At 42.4% G+C, this 20,657-nt stretch overlaps 1 protein-coding gene across 1 annotated transcript; it reads left to right on the top strand.

The window, feature by feature from the left end:
* Positions 1–1,873: 1,873 nt before the first annotated feature.
* NR0B1 (nuclear receptor subfamily 0 group B member 1) lies at positions 1,874–6,920 on the top strand. The gene is made up of 2 exons (XM_049766755.1): positions 1,874–3,026; positions 6,676–6,920. Exons 1-2 carry the CDS (start codon positions 1,874–1,876, stop codon positions 6,918–6,920), a joined length of 1,398 nt encoding a protein of 465 aa, XP_049622712.1.
* Positions 6,921–20,657: the final 13,737 nt, after the last annotated feature.

Here is a 20,657-nt window from a genome sequence, read left to right as displayed (position 1 = left end):
CTCTATCACACAAAATCTTCCAAACCAGGAGAAAAATATATTTCAATTTTGGGGGGTTTACAACTCGGAGTCTTGGGGAACCATATAGTATCGCAGCTTTATTCTAGGGTTCTCATAGGCAATGCAGACACTCGAGCCCTTTCAGCCAATCTCCCTGACTCCAAGTCATCCAACTTTTTTTTAATAATTATCTTTATTTAAACACCGTGATTACAAACATGATTATAGTTGTATGATTACAGTCATGTAAAGAACACCCCCCATTCACCTGTGCAACATTCCCACCACCAATTTCCCAGATCTCCCTCCTCCCCACCCCACCCCCACACCTCTACTCCAGACAGGCTTTCTACTTCCCTCATTCATTCACATTGTTATGATAATTTTCAGGGTAGTCATCTCTCCAACTGCACTCATTAAGGGGTCCTCAAACTTTTTAAACAGGGGGCCAGTTCACTGTCCCTCAGACCATTGGAGGGTCTGACTATAGTTAAAACTAAACTTATGAACGAATTCTTATGCACACTGCATATATCTTATTTTGCAATGAAGAAACAAAACAGATACAAATACAATGTGTGGCCCGCGGTCCATAGTTTGAGGACCACTACATGTGATGAGCTTCATGTCATGAGCTGCACCTACCAGCCCTCATCTCTCTTGTCTCTGAGATACTGTTAAAATGTCTTTCATTTTTCTTAAAGCCCATAGATGAGTGAAACCATTCTGTGTCTTTCTCTCTCCCTCTGACTTACTTCACTCAGCATAATAGATTCCATGTACATCCATGTATAGGAAAATTTCATGACTCCATCTCTCCTGAAGGCTGCATAGTATTCCATTGTGTATATGTATCACAGTTTCTTTAGCCACTCATCTGTTGAAGAGCATCTTGGTTGTTTCTGGAGTCTGGCTATTGTAAATAGCGCTGCAATGAATATAGGTGTAAGGAAGGGATTGTTGTATTGTATTTTTGTGTTCCTCGGGTATATTCCTAGGAGTGGTATAGCTGGATCGTATGGAAGCTCAATTTCCAGTTTGTGAAGGAATCTTCATATCGCTTTCCATAAAGGTTGTACTAGACGGCATTCCCACCAGCAATGAAAGAGTTCCTTTCTCTCCACATCCCCGCCAGCACTGCTTGTTTCTGAGAAGCTTCTGCATCTTAAAGGAAATAGTGCCCAGAATACAAAGGCCACCCACTGAGTGGGAGAAATTATTCACCCAATACTCATCAGATAAAGGACTAATATCCAAATTTACAAGGTACTGACAGAACTATACAAGAAAAAAAAAACTAACCCCATCAAAAAATGGGGAGAAGAAATGAACAGACACTTTGAAAAAGAAGAAAGGCAAATGGCCAAAAGGCACATGAAAAGATGCTCAACATCACTAATCGTCAGGGAGATGCACATCAAAACTACTATGAGGTACCACCTCACGCCACTGAGATTGGCACACATCACAAAAAGAGAAAACAAGTCATCCAACTTTTACGGAAAGTTTTCCAAGATTGCTCCCCTGCTTTAGGAACCCTGCCCTTTCCAAAAGAAGAAGCCATTGGGGGGGGGGGGCGGGGATCTATAGAAGAGTTGGACATGTGTGCCAAATCCTCGCTCCTGGTGCCGGCTCTCCCCTGGCCATGTGATGCGAAGTGCCTGGCCAGGAAGGATTTCCCAGGGTCTTGGGAGCAGCCCCGGTGCTGGCGAAGCACCAGAGAAGTCAAGGCCAAGCACACCGGAGCTCAGCGCCGCGCCCCCTTTGCGCCCTTGCCCGGGAGGAGACGCCCCATGCGCGTGCGTGCGCGCTCCGTATAAATAGATCCCAGGCGGCAACGGCTGGCCAGAGCCCGGCGGCAGGGACCCGGGCCATGGAGGGCGAGGACCAGCAGGGCAGCATCCTCTACAACATGCTGCTGAGCGCCAAGCAAAAGCAAGCGGCCCGCGAGGCGCCCGAAGCGCAGCCGGGCACCACTTGCTGGGGCTGCGCTTGCGGCAGCGCCGAGCCCCCGGCGGGCACAGAGAGGCTGCGGGGGTGTGTGCGGGCAGCAACGCTCCTGTACCGCTGCTGCTTTTGCGGAGAAAAACACCCGCGCCGGGGCAGCATCCTCTACAACATGCTCACCAAAGCCAAGCAAGTGCAAGCCGCGACGGAGATGCCGGGCGCACGGGGCGAGAGCCCTTGCTGGGGCTGCTACTGCGGCGCTCGCGCGCTGTCCCCGGTGAGTGGCGGGGATTGGCCGGCCGGCCGGTCCGCGGGGCTGGTGTACCGCTGCTGCTATTGCGGGGAAGGGCACCCCCGGCAGAGTAGCATCCTCTACCGCTTGCTCACGAGTTCCCCGCAAACGCACGTGCTTCCCGAAGCGCCCCCGGCGCAGCTGGCGAGCGCGTATTGGAACCGCTCCTACTGGGCGCACCAGCAGAGAGGCGAATTCCAGGAGCCCGGCGCGCCCATCGGGCCCCTCCAGTACCCCTGCTACTTCTGCGGTCAAGATCACTCCCAGCAGGGCGGCATCCCCTACCGCTTGCCCCTGGCAGCCCAGGCCGTGCCCATGGCTCTGGCGGAGCAAGCGGGCAGGTGCTGCTGGGACCCCGCCTGTGGCGCGCCACGCCGGGTGACCCTCCAGAGTCCACAGGTGGTCGGCGAGGCCGCCTCCGCCGGCTTGTTGAAGACCATCCGCTTCGTCAAGTATTTGCCCTGCTTCCAAGTGCTGCCTCTGGACCAGCAACTGCTGCTGGTCAGCAGCTGCTGGGCGTCTCTGCTCATGCTGGAGCTGGCTCAAGACCACCTCAACTTGGAAACCGTGGAGACTTCCGAGTGCAGCCGCCCGCAAAAAATGCTCACCGCCAGGCGGCGGGAGACCGCCGGAGAAGAGTTGGAGTTCCAGCCCTACGCGAAGCACTTTCCCACGGCGGCCGCCACCGAAGTGCAAACTCTCAAAGGTTTTCTCGCCAAGTGCTGGAGCCTGGAGATCAATACCAAGGAGTACGCTTATCTGAAGGGCATCGTGCTCTTTAACCCGGGTAAGGGCCCCCCACCCCCACCCTCACCTGCTCGGGTTTTGCTCTACTCAGAAAAGCAGTGTTTGAGCTACCCATTGGCGCAGGTATTAAAAGTTTTCGGGGGGGGAGGGGCCTGAGCGGTGGCGCAAGCAGTAGGGCATTTGCCTTGCACACACTAACCTAGGATGGACCGCAGTTCAATCCCCCCACCCCGGCGTCCCATATGGTCCCCCAAGCCAGGGGCGATTTCTGAGCACAGAGCCAGGAGTAACCCCTGAGCGTCACCGGGTGTTCCCCCTCCCCCTCAAAAAAGTTTTCAGGGGTGGAGTAGTGTCAGGCTACAAAGAAATAATCGCCATTCATTCCGTAGGACTGGGGGAGCCGCCAGAAACCACTAATCACAGGACAGTATGGGAAGCTACTCGAGCAAGCTAGGTAGGGGGTGTGGGGTGGAGCTGGGGGGTGTTTGGAGCTTTGTACTTAGTTCTCCGCACATCATTCTGTGAGTACAGAAAGATTTGGACTATCAAGAACTATGGCTATATATTCTCTTCACTCTAGTCTTTAAAATGTAGTTTGTAAAGCTATTTGGCCATACAGGTTTGCGTTCACTGCACATTCCGCACATTTGCTTTCTGAAACCCATGTGTGAAAGTGACCAAAACATTTTGGTAGGAGGAAACCTATTAAGGCTGGCAAGAAAAAAAATTCTTGCAGGGAATCCAGACAGATCAACCCTGAGGATATTGTCAGACAGGACACTGTTTTAGTGCTTCTCGGGACAGCCTCTGAATGGTTTATTTATGATCCAACTGACCTTACTTCAAAATAAGTTGACAGTGAGCCACAGAGCACAGTCCTGGGTCCATAGCATTGTTTGCTCCACCCTGTCATTGTTTGATAAGCGGTGCTTTCACTTTGGGGGGGGGGGTTGGGCCACACCCAGCCGTGCTCAGGGGTTACTCCTGGCTGTCTGCTTAGAAATAGCTCCTGGCAGGCACAGGGGACCATATGGGACACAGGGATTCAAACCAACCACCTTTGGTCCTGGATTGGCTGCTTGCAAGGCAAACGCCGCTGTGCTATCTCTCCGGGCCCACGTGGTGCTTTCACTTGACCCCACCCCAGTATAACCAAATCCTAGCACTTCTTCCAGAACATCCCGTAGTACTTCCTCTGTGCATGTCCTACTTGAGGCATCTTCAGAAACTTTCCAAAGGGGTCCCCAATTAGATAAGAAATTTCTTAGCAGTTTGACTTACGATTTTTTAAATGCACCCCCCCCCCACACACACAGACACCCACCCTTTTATTGGGTCAACAGCTTTATCTCTCTGCCTCTTTCTTCGCATTTTTAAATGGCCATTTAGTCGGATTCCAATTCTTTCTGTATTCATTTATCACTCCCAAGAGACCTCAGCACTGCCCTGTGGTCCTTGTAAATTACCTTTTGCTTCTATCATTGATTTTCAAATTGATCTTCTTTGCTTAAGAAGCAAGGTGGAGGCGTCTTTATGATTTTCTCAGGTCCTACCTCTAGATGTTCTGGTACTAGGTCTGTAAATATTCATTCAGAATCAGTGATTCCAGGTGATTATTATGATCAATTGAAGCACGTGGTTTACTCATTAGTTTTAAAGTTTATTTGGGGTCTGAGATAGTACAGTGGGCAGGGCTCTTGCCTTCCAATGAAGCCACCCTAACTTCAATTTCCTGCATAACATAAGGTCTCCTGAGCATTGCCAGGTATGCCCCCTCTCAAAAAACTCCAACAAACAAAAATAGGTTATCAAATATCAGCTATATTGCCCCTGTTCTATTAGTGAGATTTGTTAAAGTTGGGCCAGGTCCCAACTTCTAGAAATTTCACTACTTTCTCTTCTGCTATTATGCAAAACACACCATGCTTACACACACACACACACACACACACACACACACACACAATCACAACTTTTTTATTTGTGTTTACTTTCACCAAATCCTTTCAATATGAATTTAGCCAGGTAAACAGAGTATGTTTGAAATATACATACATTTTATCTGTGGGGAAAGAAATGCTTGTTAACATCTGACTTTCCCCACCTCTTTTATCCTTTTCTGTCCCCTAATATTTCATTTTACACGATTTTTTAAACTGTGGAATTCTCTGTGCTTTTTCGTTCCTGACTTTACTTTGATGGCAAGTCGTCGTTTTCTGAAAAATGGTACATGGGATGGAGATGAAAAAGAAGGTATGAAAGCAGAGAAAATGATATGAAGTTCACAAGACAAAGGTTTAACAAGCTGTGAATTGAGACGTGGAGGAGCTTGAAATTTCTTACTGAGTTTAATGCATGCCTCTATTTCCCATTATCTGTGGAATTTACATACAATGGAATTGGGTCTTACACCTTAGATGCCTTTTAGGCGATGGTAATTCTGGGGGCTAGGGTAATCCAAATTGAAGTATAAATTGTAGGTGTTTATTTTGTTTACATTTGATCACATTTCATATGTGTCTGTAAGATGAAGGACTTGCCTGTTGCCATTACTTGAGGAGCACATACCCTTTGGTGTTCAGGGTCACTCCTTTGGTGTTTGGGGTTGAACTGATGTCAGCAGCATACAGTATAGGCAAGCACATCAACCCCTTTTATAGCTCTTTGGCCCACAATGCTAGTTTTTCAAAGACACTTATTTCTGTTCTGTGATGATTTTTATTATTCTTTAAAAATACGTTTTTGAATTTCTAATTAAGAGGAAGAAAAATTGCAGCCAGGACTAATATTATTTCAACAGAAAATTAACCTGATCATTATTTAAATATAAGTTCAATAACTTTATGGTAATAATAATGCCAGAGAGGGGCAAAGGATTTTTGAAAGCAAACTCTTCTTACAACTAACTATCTTCATGAACCTTACATGCACTTAATTTTTTCTGCATAATAAAAACAACCTACTTCTATGCTTTCTCTCCAGCCCCAAAATACCCACTTTTTGATTAATTGGATAATATTAATTTCTTATTTGCCCAGGTGGTGAACTGAAGCAATGATTCATTTACCTGCATTATCCTCTAATGCAGGGGCCCTCAAACTTTTTAAACAAGGGCCAGTTCACTGTCCCTCAGCCCACTGAAGGAGAAGACTATAGTTTAAAAAAACTATGAACAATAGTGGGCCCTGGCATAGTTTAAGGCTCCCTACCTGACACTGAGAGGAGGAGCCTAGAGACACAGAGATGGAGGGGAATTGGAGAGTGCAGTCACATTCCACTCTTGTGCACTATGGGCCCAGGATGAGAATAGAACAGGCAGCAGAGGCAAAAACACCTTGAGGGCCAGAAAAAGTCCTTAGTAGGCCGCACATGGCCCAAGGGCCATAGTTTGAGTACTCCTGCTGTAATGCTCAAATAAATATTATGTATTGGCTTAGACACAGCAGTTTTTAAAAGTGAGGACACAAACAAAGCATCTATTGAATATAAAAATAATTCTACTAACTGGCACTTTTGGAAACATGGCTTCTGAAAACAGAACATTTTTGTCTTTCTTTTTCCTCTAGAAAGCCCATTGGGTCAGAAAGCTTGAGCCCTCTTTCAAATTAAGGGGCAAAAGTGTATCGATTTGAAAAATTTGTGAATGCACTGTTTATAACAAAAAATTTCTCCTCCCACTTTTTCCCCAGACCTGCCTGGCTTGAGATGCATGAAATATATCCAGGGACTTCAGTGGGGAACTCAGCAGATCCTCAATGAGCATGTCAAGATGACGTACGGGGAGCACCATCCCAGATTCGCCGAATTGAACAGCACCCTTTTCCTACTGAGGTTCATCAGTTCTGATGTCATTGCTGAACTGTTCCTCAGGCCTATCATTGGTGCAGTCAGCATGGATGATATGATACTAGAAATGCTCTGTGCCACATTATGAATGTCGGAAGGCGTGGGGGCCAAACAAATGTAGTTCATCATGCAGAAAATTAATAGTTCTTTGTGTAGAAGAGCGTAGAGTAAAATAAACTTTCTTATTATATTTTAACTCATATAGTATTTTTGTATTTCATAAAGAAGCTCTAGTGACAGTGAGACAACCTGCTGCCCTGTACTGTTTCATTGTATTAAGGAAAACATTTACTAACAGATAACACCTCTCTAGATCCCTAATGGAAATAGGGTCCTGAAATAAGCTATTTTCCTCTTTGGTGATTCTCGTGAACTTGCTAAAATCAAATTTGTAATACTAAGTTATAATAAAATGTGATTTGTGTTATTCACTAAATTGACTTGATAAATGCTTTGTTAATATTTACCTAAGATTTTATAAGAACAGTAAACATCAAGCCACTATAGAAAAAAAGTAAGTTCTTCCATCGTGTTCCTTGCTATTATGGCATGCTGGAGGTGGCCGAAGATAACTATCTGCATTCTCAGAAAGCTCAACGTCATGAAAAAGTTTGAATTCAAACTCAGCTTTTATTATATATATATAATATTATGTCATACTGAAGAAGAATGGCCTGAAATCATATGGTTATATTTGTTATTGACTCCTGCTTCCCCTTTGAATATATTTTTTCTAGTCCTAAATGAATTTAGAACATCACATGTCCATTCACTTATAAAATAATAATTAGTAATTAGTGGTTAATAATCTAGTCTAGTGTAATCTAGTCCAGTCTAAGAGCAGAGTTTTGTTTTAAGGCCACAGCTGGCAGTGCTCAAGGCTTAACCCTGGCTCTGTGCTCAGGGATCACTTCTTTTTGGACTTGGGTGGCAGTGATTGAGCCCAAGTTAGCCACATGTAAGGCAAGCACCTTACCCTTTGTATCATTTATCCAGCTAATTTTAAATAGCTATAACTTCCTTTTGTATAGGCCCCTTTGACAACTGGGTGATTCCTTATGGGTCTCAGATAGGTACACCAACGAGAATCTCAGGATTAATGCCACAAGTAAGTGCTTGAAATAACAAAAGCAATAACATGAAAGCAAAACACATGAGATGCCAATGTGGCATGATAAATGTGCTTCTTTATCAACACATTAAATACAAACTGTAATGGCAAGTCTAATACCTGCCTTAATTTCAAAGGAGGACTGGCAAAAGAGAAATTTCAAGATAATGTACAAAGATTAGGATAAGAAAATAGCTGAGATATCCATTCAGCACTGTTGAGTGGGATGGGGGTAAGGTCAACACTTTATTCCGAGGATTGCCAGATGGTAAGAATTCGACTGAATGTATAGTTGGCTTCTGGGTTAAAAGTTACCACAATGGCAGTCCATAGTGATAGTACAGTTGGTAGGGTGTTTTCTTGCATTCAGTAAACCTGGGTTCAATCCCTGGCACACCATATGATCCCCCAAACACCTCCAAAAGTTATTCTGAGCACAGAGCCAGGAGCACAGAGCCAGGAATAACCACTGAGCACCACTGAGTGTGGTCCAAACACAACAACAATCCAAAAGTTACCACAGTGATATAGTGAGAGCAGGAGAAAGCTACAGTCCTGCTCTAGAGGGATTCATGCAAAGGCTTCTGCTCTCTCCTTCTTGCCATGTCACAGGAAACAGTCTTCCCAACACAGTGAAAATGTAGCAACATTGGGCTAGATGTCTGCCCAAGGATTCCATTGCGACTCAGTTCACTCATTTTACAGAGGGCAAGTCACATAGGTATCCTCCACTTAGCAGATGCCCAAATTCCCAACCTAGAGAAAGAAAGAAAGCATACACCATAAACCCACACACAGCACACAGTCTAGGTGTGGCAAAGCCCCTTTAGAAGTTAGAGAATAGTGGGAACAGTCTCCAAGACTTTAGTCGAAATATTAGCTGAGGGCCAACCTTGCAAGCAGGCCATACTAAGTATTGCAATCTCACTTGCTACATTATCTTGTCTGTACAATCCACTCACTCCTTTGGCCAAAGCATCCTTATAGAATTGTTACCAGTAGGACCCCATACGGCAGGATAAGAGCAAAGTACAATATAGATCTCATTTAGGTTCTCTAAGGCAGTGCTGCTTACGTGTTTTTCAATACTCAACCCCTTTTCACCAGATCAATCTTTTTCAACCCTGAGTATATAAGAATAAGCAATATATATAAATAAAATGCTTTATTCATTAACAAAATGTTAATGAATTATTTTTTAATTTATTGAAATATATTTATTATAACCTTCACATTGAAGGGGTTGGGATCCACTGTTTAAGAACTAAGATTTACATAGGCAGAATACTTCAAGACCTAGACCTTAAAGGATTCTTCAATAATAGGATGCCAATGGCAAGGGCTATAGAATTAAATCTGAATACATGGGACTACATCAAACTAAAAAGTTTCTGTATGGCAAAAGAAATATGGGCTAAAACTAAAAGATAGCTTATTTAGTGGGAGAAAATATTTTCACTCAACACATCAGATAAAGGGTTGATATCTAGGATACACAATGTACTAAAAATGTTAGCCCCACAAAAATCTAAATACGGCATTAAAAATGGGGAAAATAAATCACTAGAAACCTCTCTGATGAAGACCAGATGGCCAATAGGCACATGAAAATATGTTCACAACACTTAACATTAGGGAAATCCAAATCAAGACAACAATAAAATATCATCTTATACCAGTGAGGACAGCACATATCAAAAATATTGGGAATAATTTGTGTTGTTGGAGTTGTGGTAAAAAAGGAGAACTTATCCACTGCTGGTGAGAATGCTGGCTGGTACAATTCCTATGGAAAACAATATGGAATGAAGGGTTCTCAGTAAACTAATAATTGATCTGCCATATAACCTTAAAGTCCTGATTTTGCAGAATAGAAAAACACTCATCCAAAAAAAAATGCATGTACACTGCTATTCATTGCAGCATTCAGTATAATAGCTAAGAGTTTGAATCTACCTAGGTTGTCAATAGCAGACTAATGGATCATGTAGATATGGTACATATACACAATGGAATACTACATAGCTCTAAGGAATGATGCCATCAAAAATTCATTATAATATGGATGAAACTGGAACATATCATGTTAAATGAATTAAGCCTGAGAAGGGTACATACAAGATGATATCACCTATATGTGGTATTTAGAATAACTGCATGAAGAAATGCAATGGCTTAAATAGGGGTTGTTGAGGACACCATAGACCCCAGTGAGGAAAAGGAAAGAAATTGAATGGTGGAGGAGAAAAACACATATGAAATAACAGGAGACGGGAGTGGCTAAGGGGTCTCAGGTGCATTGGTGGTCTTAAGAGAGGTCAGACCTAAATATCCAAGCCAGAGTCTCAACTACAATGAAATCATGAGAATCAAACTTTAACAACCAAAACTTAAAAAGGTGCTTGCTATGAAATTGGAGTGATATAGAACAGCAGGCCAGAGGTTGGTTTGTTTGCTTTTTATGTACCTGACCTGGGTTTCGATCCCTGGTATCCCATATGGTCCCCTATTCCCACCAGGAGTGATTTCTGAGTGAACAGCCAGAAGTAACTCCTGAGCAGCACTGATAGTGCACCCCCCCAAAAAAAAAACAAGACAAAAAGGATAAATAGGTGCTTGTTATGATAGTAGGCTGGGGAGGAGATGGTGGTATGGGATAGCCTTTGGGAATATTGGAGAAGAAGGTTTGCACTCGTATCAGGATTTATTCTGAAACATTGTTATTTATTGAAGTTATTTATTGAATTTCAGGATTTATCCTGAAACATTGTATGTCTAAAAATAAAAAAAAATTTAAAAACTAGGTTTTAGAGAACCCAAACTTGATTTGTGAAGACACATCTCAGTAACCACAAATGGTCTATTTTAAACAGCCAACTTTTTCTATAAATTTCTTTTTTTGGTGGAGGGAGTCTGGGGCCACAGTCAACAGTGTTCATATATTAATACTGATCCTGTGCTTAGGTGCTGTGTACTCAAGGAATAGGTACTGGTAGTGCTTGTGGGACCATATGCTGTACTAAAGACCAAACTGGGGTTGGTTACATGCAAGACAAGCATATTACGTCCTATACTAATTCTCTGATACCATACGTGTCTCTAAGAACCTCACCACATCTTTATTTTTTCGTTCATGTAACCCAAAGACTGCAGTCAGGGTGCTTACAACATCAGCCAGCAGCTGAAGCTCATCTGATGCCTTCAGTCTGAGGGAGTTTCCAAGGTCAGAACAAACAGTCAAAAAAGAAACAATTCCCAAGGCCATCTGTATTCTCCGAAAAAGTCTAAAATATTTGGAGACCCACGCCGGCAGAACCTGCATTGGGCAGCCAATACATGTTTTCAGGGAGCCCGTGGTAGCATCTAAACTAGGGTTCTCAGCTCTTTCCAAGTTAGCCGGCTCAGTTCTTGATTTCAGAGCCTTGGAGGGTACCAATTCCAGTCAGCTGTCTGAAGCTCTTGCTCAATGCCAGCTCAGCACGTAAGCCACGGGCATGTGGAAGTGGTTTATGAACCAGACTCTCTGGCTAAACAGTGTTCAAAGGCAGGTGAAACTTCCACAAGCACTTGTGTAAAAACATGTTCATCCCTGCCTTGCCTTTGCCTCCCAAGTGACAGGCGAAGTGTCACCAAATTAGCACAATTTCTACCTTTACAATTTTCCTAATCATTTTTTAAAAATTCTCCCTCCCACCTCTATTCCAGATCTTTGGTTGGGATGAGTGTGTGTGCTAAAGGACCAAAGCGTGCTGAACAGCGTTAATAGTTTTACACAGATTCACCAGAAAGTCATCATAGTCAAGAGTTGTTTAAGGTAAAATCTGATTCGTCCATATTTTTCAAATTGGGTTCATCAATCCCTCTGCCCGCCCTCTGCCCTGGCTCTGATTAGTTATCTAGTGAGCAGCATCAAACAGATTGATCTTTTCCTGGAAACATCTGCCTGGACTGCCTTAGGGAAGTTTCCAGAATAGGTAAAAGTGACAAAGTGGAGTCTTGCTGTCAATCTTTTGTTCCAAACTGCAACTGATGGAGGAAGCAGACTACAAATCCTCCTCCAGGGAGACATCCCCATCTCTTTGCTGGAGGGGGTGTCCAGAATCTGATCGGATATTGGAGTCGAGAGAGAGGTGACACATTCCTCTTAGTGCTCTCTGCTAACTTACAGCTTTAGCAGGGATCGCACTTAAGGGCTGCAAGCAGACTCTGCATGGGCAACTCTGAGTTCATTGCAATTCCATGACTCAGCTGGTCCAGCCGGTAGTCATGATATTTTCATGGCTAAGATGGTGGGGAAAAGATGTCTTAAATTATCAGCTGCCCTGACATCTGAGCCTTGTTCTTTGAGCCTATGTCTGCTTGGAGTTAAGCACAGCTAGATCTGCCCTGACAGGAACACAAGCAGTATCAGGTTTCAACTGGGAGCATGGTGCAGGCATTTGGGACCTAAGAACCTCTTAGTTCATGAATGCCCCAGTAGCTTTTTCTCAGCAGCTGCAAAGCAGAGACTCTAGCGGGCCGGACAACTGTGTTCCGTGTCCAAATAATAAGCAAGGCTGGCTTTCTGAACACTTTTCACTTTGTGCTCAGTGTTGAAGTAGACCCATGGAAAAATATACTGACCAAGCCAGAAAATTACCAGCTCTGATGGGTCCCACATCTGATTTTACAAGAGCTTGTTACCAAAACAGTATCTGCCTCACACACACACACACACACACACACACACACACACACACACACACACACACACACAGAGAGAGAGAGAGAGAGAGAGAGAGAGAGAGAGAGAGAGAGAGAGAGAGAGAAGAGAGAGTTTCTGAGTTCAAAATCACTCCAAAGACATCAGTAACAGAGACGTCTTGGGTTTTTTTTTTGTTTTTGTTTTTTCGGGCCACACCTATTTGATGCTCAGGGGTTACTCCTGGCTAAGCACTCAGAAATTGCCCCTGGATAGGGGGGACCATATGGGATGCCGGGGGATCGAACCATGGTCCTTCCTTGGCTAGCGCTTGCAAGACAGACACCTTACCTCTAGCACCACCTTGCCGGCCCCGACTTCTTGGTTTTAATACTGACATCTTAAATGTTCCTATGCCCACCTAGGATAAAAAGTCAGGGACTATCATTTATATGGTACTTTGAAGCATCCCTTCGTGGAAATGAGCCCTTTCACATTACAAAATTAAGAGCACGTAATGCTAAATGTTTATTTTATCCCAAGGCTGTCTAGGAAATTTTTTCTTTATGGATCCCTCCTCATTACAGGTTTACACACACACAGAGCCCCCCAGCAGTATGCAGTTAACAGTGCTCACAATACCTCAAGGCTGCCAGAAGAAGCAGCTGGGAAAAGAAGTGGAGGCAAAAGGCAAATGTAGTGGCCAAGATGAAACAAATGACCACTGTGGTTTGTTCTCTTTCGACTGCTCTATCTGAAGCTTGTTCCAGTGCTAGGGACAGATTTAACCCCTTTGCCCCTGCCACTTAGAAAACAGAGTAACTGGGGCCAGAGAGATAGCACAGCAGTAGGACATTTGCCTTGCACGCAGCCGATCTAGGATGGATGGTGGTTCGAATCCCCTCATACCATATAGATATGGTCCCCATGCCTGCCAGGAGCGATTTCTGAGCACAGAGCCAGGAGTAAACCCTGAGTGCCACCAGGTGTGACCCAAAAAGTTTAAAAAAAAAGAAAAAGAAAAGAAAATAGAGCAACCACAGACTAATTTATAAGTTCTGGTTCTCTAGCCCCCATCCCAGGGGAGAGAGACTAAAACGAAATCAAATAACAAGTCAGACCTTGGGCTGTGATTTTTGCCTCACATTGTATTTGGTCTACAAACACCAAGGGGAGGCTGTTCTTCTCCAGTGAGCCAGTTCTCCACAGGAGGCATTTTGAAATGCCATTGCTAATTCTTTTTTGTTTGTTTGTTTGTTTTGTTTTTGTTTTGGGGTCACACCCGGCAGCGCTCAGGGGCTACACCTGGTTCTATGCTCAGAAATCACCTCTGGCAGGCACAGGGGACCATATGAGATGCCGGGATTAGAACCACCCTTCTTCGGCATGAAAGGCAAACGCCTTACTTCCATGCTATCTCTTCGGCCCCTCCATTGCTAATTCTTAACCTCTCTCTAGCAAAGGCTCAGCTGCTTCTTCCTGCTCTGGTTCATGCCAAGCACCAGGACATGCCATTTCTGCTGCTTTTCTCTCTCTATCTCTTCCCCCAAATAATCATGAAGCTGTTCACCGAGTTGGAGTCATTCTAGCAAAGCCCCTCACAGATCACTGTGCTTGAAGACTCTAAGGCCACGCCTATGCTCAAATAATGATTAGATTGGCTTCTCCTTGCTCTTCTGTGTGTGCAGTTCTAGTCGCAGTCCAAATAATTTCTAATGATGCAGTGAATCCATAAAGCCACATTATGAGGGAGAAAGACACAGGCGGGTAGTGGAATTCACGTGCAGGCTGCCCTCTTCCTCCCAGAAAGAAGGCTTTGCTTCAGATACAATTGAACCCCTTTCCCTACAATAAAATCAAGCAACATGTGTGTAATCTTTCTTCCAAAGGAAGCTCATTAGAAGTTCCTTGCCCAAGGTTTTATTAAAGGATAGTCACATGAGCCCCCACCTTCCTAGTATATATAAAAATACTAGGGTCCTAAGAGAAAAGCAAGTTTGCAGCAAAAGCCCCATAGTTCGTATGATGACCTGCCCAGCTCACCTCTGGACAATAAGAATATGGAAATAACAGCTCCAATTTAGCCATAGGCCAACCTTGTAAGAAAATTTACTGACAGCACTTTCAGGCCTCTATAGAGATAAGGCTACTTGAACTGCATCAGGTCTCCCACATTTATAAATAAAGGGGTTCAGAAGTGTTAGTACCTGGTTGCTGCCAATATTGTTTCTTTACCATTCTCCTGTGGGTTCTTGCATAGATTATTTGTAGATCTTCCACCACCTTCTCTGTTCCCAATCATTTTAGCTCACCATCCTGCAACTACTTTTCTATTCTTTTAGTCTTCCTTCTCCCGTCTCAGTTCTCAGATAGCTGTTTCCAGTTTCAGCCCCTCACACTAAGTCTTTTGACCCTACCAGGGAACTCATTTGCACACATGAGCCGTAAATTAATGCTGCAAATATGCGATGTCTCTTTTACTTCCTGCCAGCTCTACCTCCCTAGGTGAGAATAAGACACTCATAATCCATTATAGTTCCCTAATTCAGTGGACACACATTAACTTTACAAGTATTTTCCTTGAATACACATTGATGCTGTGTGTATCACCGGTGACCCCTGCTTAAATGTGGTTTAATTAACACAAATTGACAGTATCAGGGTCAATGTGTTTAAAATCCTTTCGTTGTGTTGAGTCGAAAGTTGAAATAATTCCACCACTCCCCCTGCTAGGACCCTCCCACCATACTAAAATCTCTTTCAAGCATCCCTTTTCCTTTCCCACTTCCATACTTTTATATCCTTGAAGTGAGTGAAAGATTAAGAATCATATAATCATTTTTGGTTTTCATATTGTGATTTTTAATATCATTTGGCATCTTGCTTTCTTTGCGTTTCAGAGAAACTGACAAAAGTTTTCTATTTGTGTGTATTTTGGGAGATGCACACAAGTATTGCTAAAAGCTACTCTCAGCTATGTACTGGGGGTTGCTTTCAGAGGTGCTCAGGGGACAAGTTGGTGACAGGGATTCAATCTGGGTGTCCTGAATGCAAAACATGCCTCAATCCATTAAGCTCTCTGACTCCTGGAATCTATTGTAACATTAAGATATTAATGCATATTCCCGAATATTCCATAGTGAACCTGGAATCTCGCAAGGAGGGTCATTTATTGACACCCCAGATGTAAATTTTTTCTTTTTTTCTTTTTTTTGGTTTTTGGGCCACACCTGGTGACACTCAGGGGATGCCAGGGATTGAACCCAGGTCCGTCCTGGGTCAGCCACATACAAGGCAAGTGCCCTACCACTGTGCTATCGCTCCACTCCCCCCACAATTTTTGTCTTGATGGCATTCAATCACACCTTCCCTTTTGTTTTCCTCTTTGAAAATTCTTATACCATAAAAACTGAATGAACAAAACTTCTTAAATATTTCACAACACTGATATGGACAGTAAGATGGCAAAACTTAAGAAATAGTTGGCAGATGAGTTTTCTCTGTCATGAGAAAAACTTCAAATATTTTCTTAATCATGTGAGAGATGAAAGCCCACATTCAGCACCGGAGAGACAGTTCTAAAGTTACAGTGTGTACTTCAATGGTGCTGGTACTGTTTATAAAGATCGATTTGCTTCAGGGCCAGGGATGTGTCTCAAGTAATGGAGCCTCAATCTTGCATGGGCAAGACTTTGAACCCCATGCTTGGCACTACATACCCTCCAGCAATATCAGATGTGGCTCCTGTAGTTCCTTCAAACAGGAGGATGTGGTGACCCTTATGGTGATTTTAAAATTATTAGTTTGGCTTAGAATATTTGCTTTTCTAGAATATTACCTTTCTAACACCACCAGGGAGGTTCACAAGTTGATAAAACTTAGTAATATCTCTATCCTTTCTCTGTGCCTCCTTTCTTTTTTCCTTTCTTTTTCTTCCCTCCCCTCTCCTTCCCTTCTTATGTCCTTCCTGCCCTTCTGAATAATAAAAAGCACTAAGAAGAGGTCCTTAAAAAAAGGCAGTGAAAGTGTGTTAGTACTAAGGGAGAAGAGAACAGAGTCATTTTTAATTTCTTATTTTACTTATCATGATTTATAATACTGTCAATGATAGGTTTCACTCATACAATATTCTAATGCTGGATCCTTGAGGGTCCACTTCCATTCACCACTGTTTCAGAATCTCTCTGGAAAACCAAGCCCCACATCTCTCTCCAAACATAGCTTTCCCATCGTGGTAAGCTCAGCTCTGTAGCTCAGTTACCAGATTCTGTTGCTATTGGCAATTTGTTATTTATTTATTATGCATCTTTCTGTACTACCTATGACAGATATTATTATTATTATCTATGACAGAGATTATTCTGTATCTGTTTCTCTCTTTCTGACTTCTTTACCTAGCATGACACCCCCCAATTCTATATACATAGCAAATTCTGTCGTTTTTTATAGCTGGGTAGTTTTTCATTGTGTATATGCACCATAGTTTTTTTATCTAGTCATCTGTTCTTGGAGACTTGAGTTGTTTCTATATTTTGGGCCCTTGGTGTAGTGCTGGTTCATATGAAAGCCTAATTCCTAGTTTACTGAGTCGTGCCCCTTATTGTTTTTCAAAAAGAACAAGTCTACATTTTTTTTACAAGTCTACATTTTTACCAGCAGTAGATGAAAATTCCTTTCCCACCACACCCCCACCAATTCTGTTTACTTTTATTCATTTTTATGTGTGCTAGTCTCAGTGGTATGATATATCTCATCGTTTTTAATTTGTGTTTCTCTGATCTTCAGTGATGCGAAACATTTTTTCATACACCAATTAGCCATCCTCTTTAAGTAAGTATATGTCCATATCTTCTCTCTATTTTTAATGAATATAATGTCGTTACTGTTGTTATTCTTTTTATTACGTTTTACAAACAATCATATATATTGGAATGTTAAAATACTTTTGTTAGGTTAATTCACTACGAATATGTGAAGATTATGGAAGGATGGAAGTGGGGAACTAGTGAGAGCAGACTAAGGTCGACTAAGGTGCTTGGGTAGAAGTTATCAGAATTTAAATACCTATTAAAATTTCTGCCTGGGTGACCCCAAATATTTGCCCTCTTTTCTATTATTGAGTGATAGTGTTCCCTGTAACACTATAAGTCCTTTTAATTCTATCACATTTTCATCTTGAAATTAGTGGATGCATGAGGAAATAAAACCACCAACACAAAAAAGTGAATGTGAGTTACTTTCATGGGGTGAGGTCATGGATATTTACAAATTCCTGAGAAGTATATTGGATTGCCATGTTATGAACTTAAAACACTTTTCTTTGGGGCTGGAGAGATAGCATGGAGGTAAGGTGTTTGCATTGCAGAAGGATGGTGGTTCGAGACCTGGCATCCCATATGGTCCCCCGAGCCTGCCAGGAGCGATTTCTAACCATAGAGCCAGGAGTAACCCCTGAGCGCTGCTGGGTGTGACTCAAAAACCAAAACAAACAAACAAACAAAACTGAAAAAACACTTTTCTTTAAAGTATTTCTATTGAGATTTGGCTAAAGTTGATCATTTGATGTTACAGAAAACTTATAGCCCAATAATGCCATATCAAACTTCTATTTTTTACTCTAGTTACAGTCTTCTGTATAAGTAATTGGTGAACTGTACCTCTGAACTTGATGCTTTGAGAGTTTAGAAAATCCATTAAAACAATATGCCCAGTGAACAGAAAGCCAAAAGTTCTGGAAAATATGTTAAAATGTCTTTTAAGCAAATAGATAAAGATTCAAAATGCTATACAAAAAATATAAACACAAAAATTTAGTAAAACAGGGGCTAAAATGGTGGCGCTAGCGGTAAGGAGTCTGCCTTGCAAGCACTAACCTGGGTCAAATCGAAGTTAGATCCCTACCCCCTCCCGATGTAGCATACCTAAACACACCAATCACTATTGAGGAAATTAAGGCAGTAATCAAGTGTCTGCCCAAAAACAAAAGTCCAGGCCGAGATGGATTTACTATTAATTCTTTCAAACATTTCAAGAGGAACTTCTACCAATCCTGGCAAGACTCTTTCATGAAATCGTAAAAACAGGAACACTTCCAAATAGCTTTAATGAAGCTAACATCACCTTAATACCTAAACCAGACAGAGATGCTACCAAAAAGAAAATTACAGACCAATATCGCTAATGAATACAGATGCAAAGATCCTCAACAAAATTCTGGCAAATAGGATTCAATGCCTCATTAAGAAGATCATTCAATATGACCAAGTAGGTTTCATCCCAGGAATGCAAGGCTGGTTTAACATCCGTAAATCTATCAACACAATACACAACATCAAAAACAAGAAAAATAGAAATCACATGATCATATCAATAGACGCAGAGAAAGCATTTGGTAAGGTCCAACACCCATTCTTGATCAAAACTTTCAGCAAGATGGGAATGGAAAGAACCTTTCTCAATATAGTTAAGGCCATCTACCACAAGCCAGAGGCAAATATTGTCCTCAATGGAGAAAAACTGAAAGCATTTCCTCTAAATTCTGGCACAAGACAAGGCTGTCCTCTCTCACTACTCCTATTCAACATAGCACTGGAAGTACTCACTATAGCGATTAGGCAAGAAAAATATCAAGGGAATCCAAATAGAAAAAGAAGAAGTCAAGCTCTCGCTGTTTGCAGATGACATGATACTCTACCTAGAAAACCCTAAAGTCTCTATGGAAAAGCTTCTAGAAACAATAGACTCATATAGCAAGATGGCAGGCTACAAAATTAACACACAAAAATCAATGGCCTTTCTATACACCAATAGTAATAAGAAAGAAATGGACATCAAGAAAACAAACCCATTCACAATAGTGCCACACAAACTCAAATATCTTGGAATCAACTTGAATAAAAATGTGAAGGACCTATACAAAGAAAGCTATAAAACTCTGCTCCAAGAAATAAGAGAGGACATGTGGAAATGGAAGCACATACCCTGCTCATGGATTGGCAGGATTAACATCATTAAAATGGCAATACTCCCCAAAACATTGTATAGATTTAATGCAATCCCTCTAAAGATACCCGTGACATTCTTCAAAGAAGTGGATCAGGCACTTTTGAAATTCATTTGGAACAATAAACACCCGAGAATAGCTAAAGCAATTATTGGGAAAAAGAATATGGGAAGAATTACTTTCCCCAACTTTAAACTGTACTGCAAAGCAATAGTTATGAAAACAGCATGGTATTGGAATAAAGACAGGCCCTCAGATCAGTGGAATAGGCTTGAATACTCAGAGAATGTTCCCCAGACATACAATCACCTAATTTTTTATAAAGGAGCAAGAAATCCTAAATGGAGCAAAGAAAGCCTCTTCATCAAGTGGTTTTGGCACAACTGGCTAGCCACTTGCAAAAAATTGAACTTAGACCCCCAGCTAACATCATTTACGAAGGTTAAATCCAAATGGATGAAAGACCTCGATATCAGACCCGAAACCATAAGATATATAGAACAACACGTAGGTAAAACACTCCAGGACATTGAGACTACAGGCATCTTTAAGGAGGAAACTGCACTCTCCAAGCAAGTGAAAGCAGAGATTAACAGATGGGAATATATTAAACTGAGAAGCTTCTGCACCTCAAAAGAAATAGCGCCCAGGATAAAAGAGCCCCCCACTGAGTGGGAGAAACTATACACCCAATACCCATCAGATAAGGGGCTAATCTCCAAAATATAAAAGGCAATGACAGAACTGTACAAGAAAAAAAAACATCTAATCCCATCAAAAAATGGAGAGAAGAAATGGACAGACACTTTGACAAAGAAGAAATACAAATGGCCAAAAGACACATGAAAAGATGCTCCACATCACTAATCATCAGGGAGATGCAAATCAAAACCACTATTAGGTACCACTTCACACCCCCAGAGATTGGCACACATCACAAAGAATGAGAACAAGCAGTGTTGGCGGGGATGTGGTGAGAAAGGAACTTTTATCCACTGCTGATAGGAATGCCGTCTAGTTCAACCTTTAT

Source organism: Suncus etruscus, chromosome X, assembly GCF_024139225.1.
Source record: "Suncus etruscus isolate mSunEtr1 chromosome X, mSunEtr1.pri.cur, whole genome shotgun sequence".
Taxonomy (NCBI): domain Eukaryota; kingdom Metazoa; phylum Chordata; class Mammalia; order Eulipotyphla; family Soricidae; genus Suncus; species Suncus etruscus.
Note: the sequence above shows the minus strand (reverse complement) of the source record. Positions and strands in the feature narration are given on the sequence as shown.

Excerpts from the sequence above, each read along its gene's own strand:
- NR0B1 (XM_049766755.1), top strand. The coding sequence starts at position 1,874 with ATGGAGGGCGAGGACCAGCAGGGCAGCATCCTCTACAACATGCTGCTG. Across the intron at positions 3,027-6,675 it reads CATCGTGCTCTTTAACCCGG|ACCTGCCTGGCTTGAGATGC; the intron begins GTAAGGGCCCCC and ends CTTTTTCCCCAG.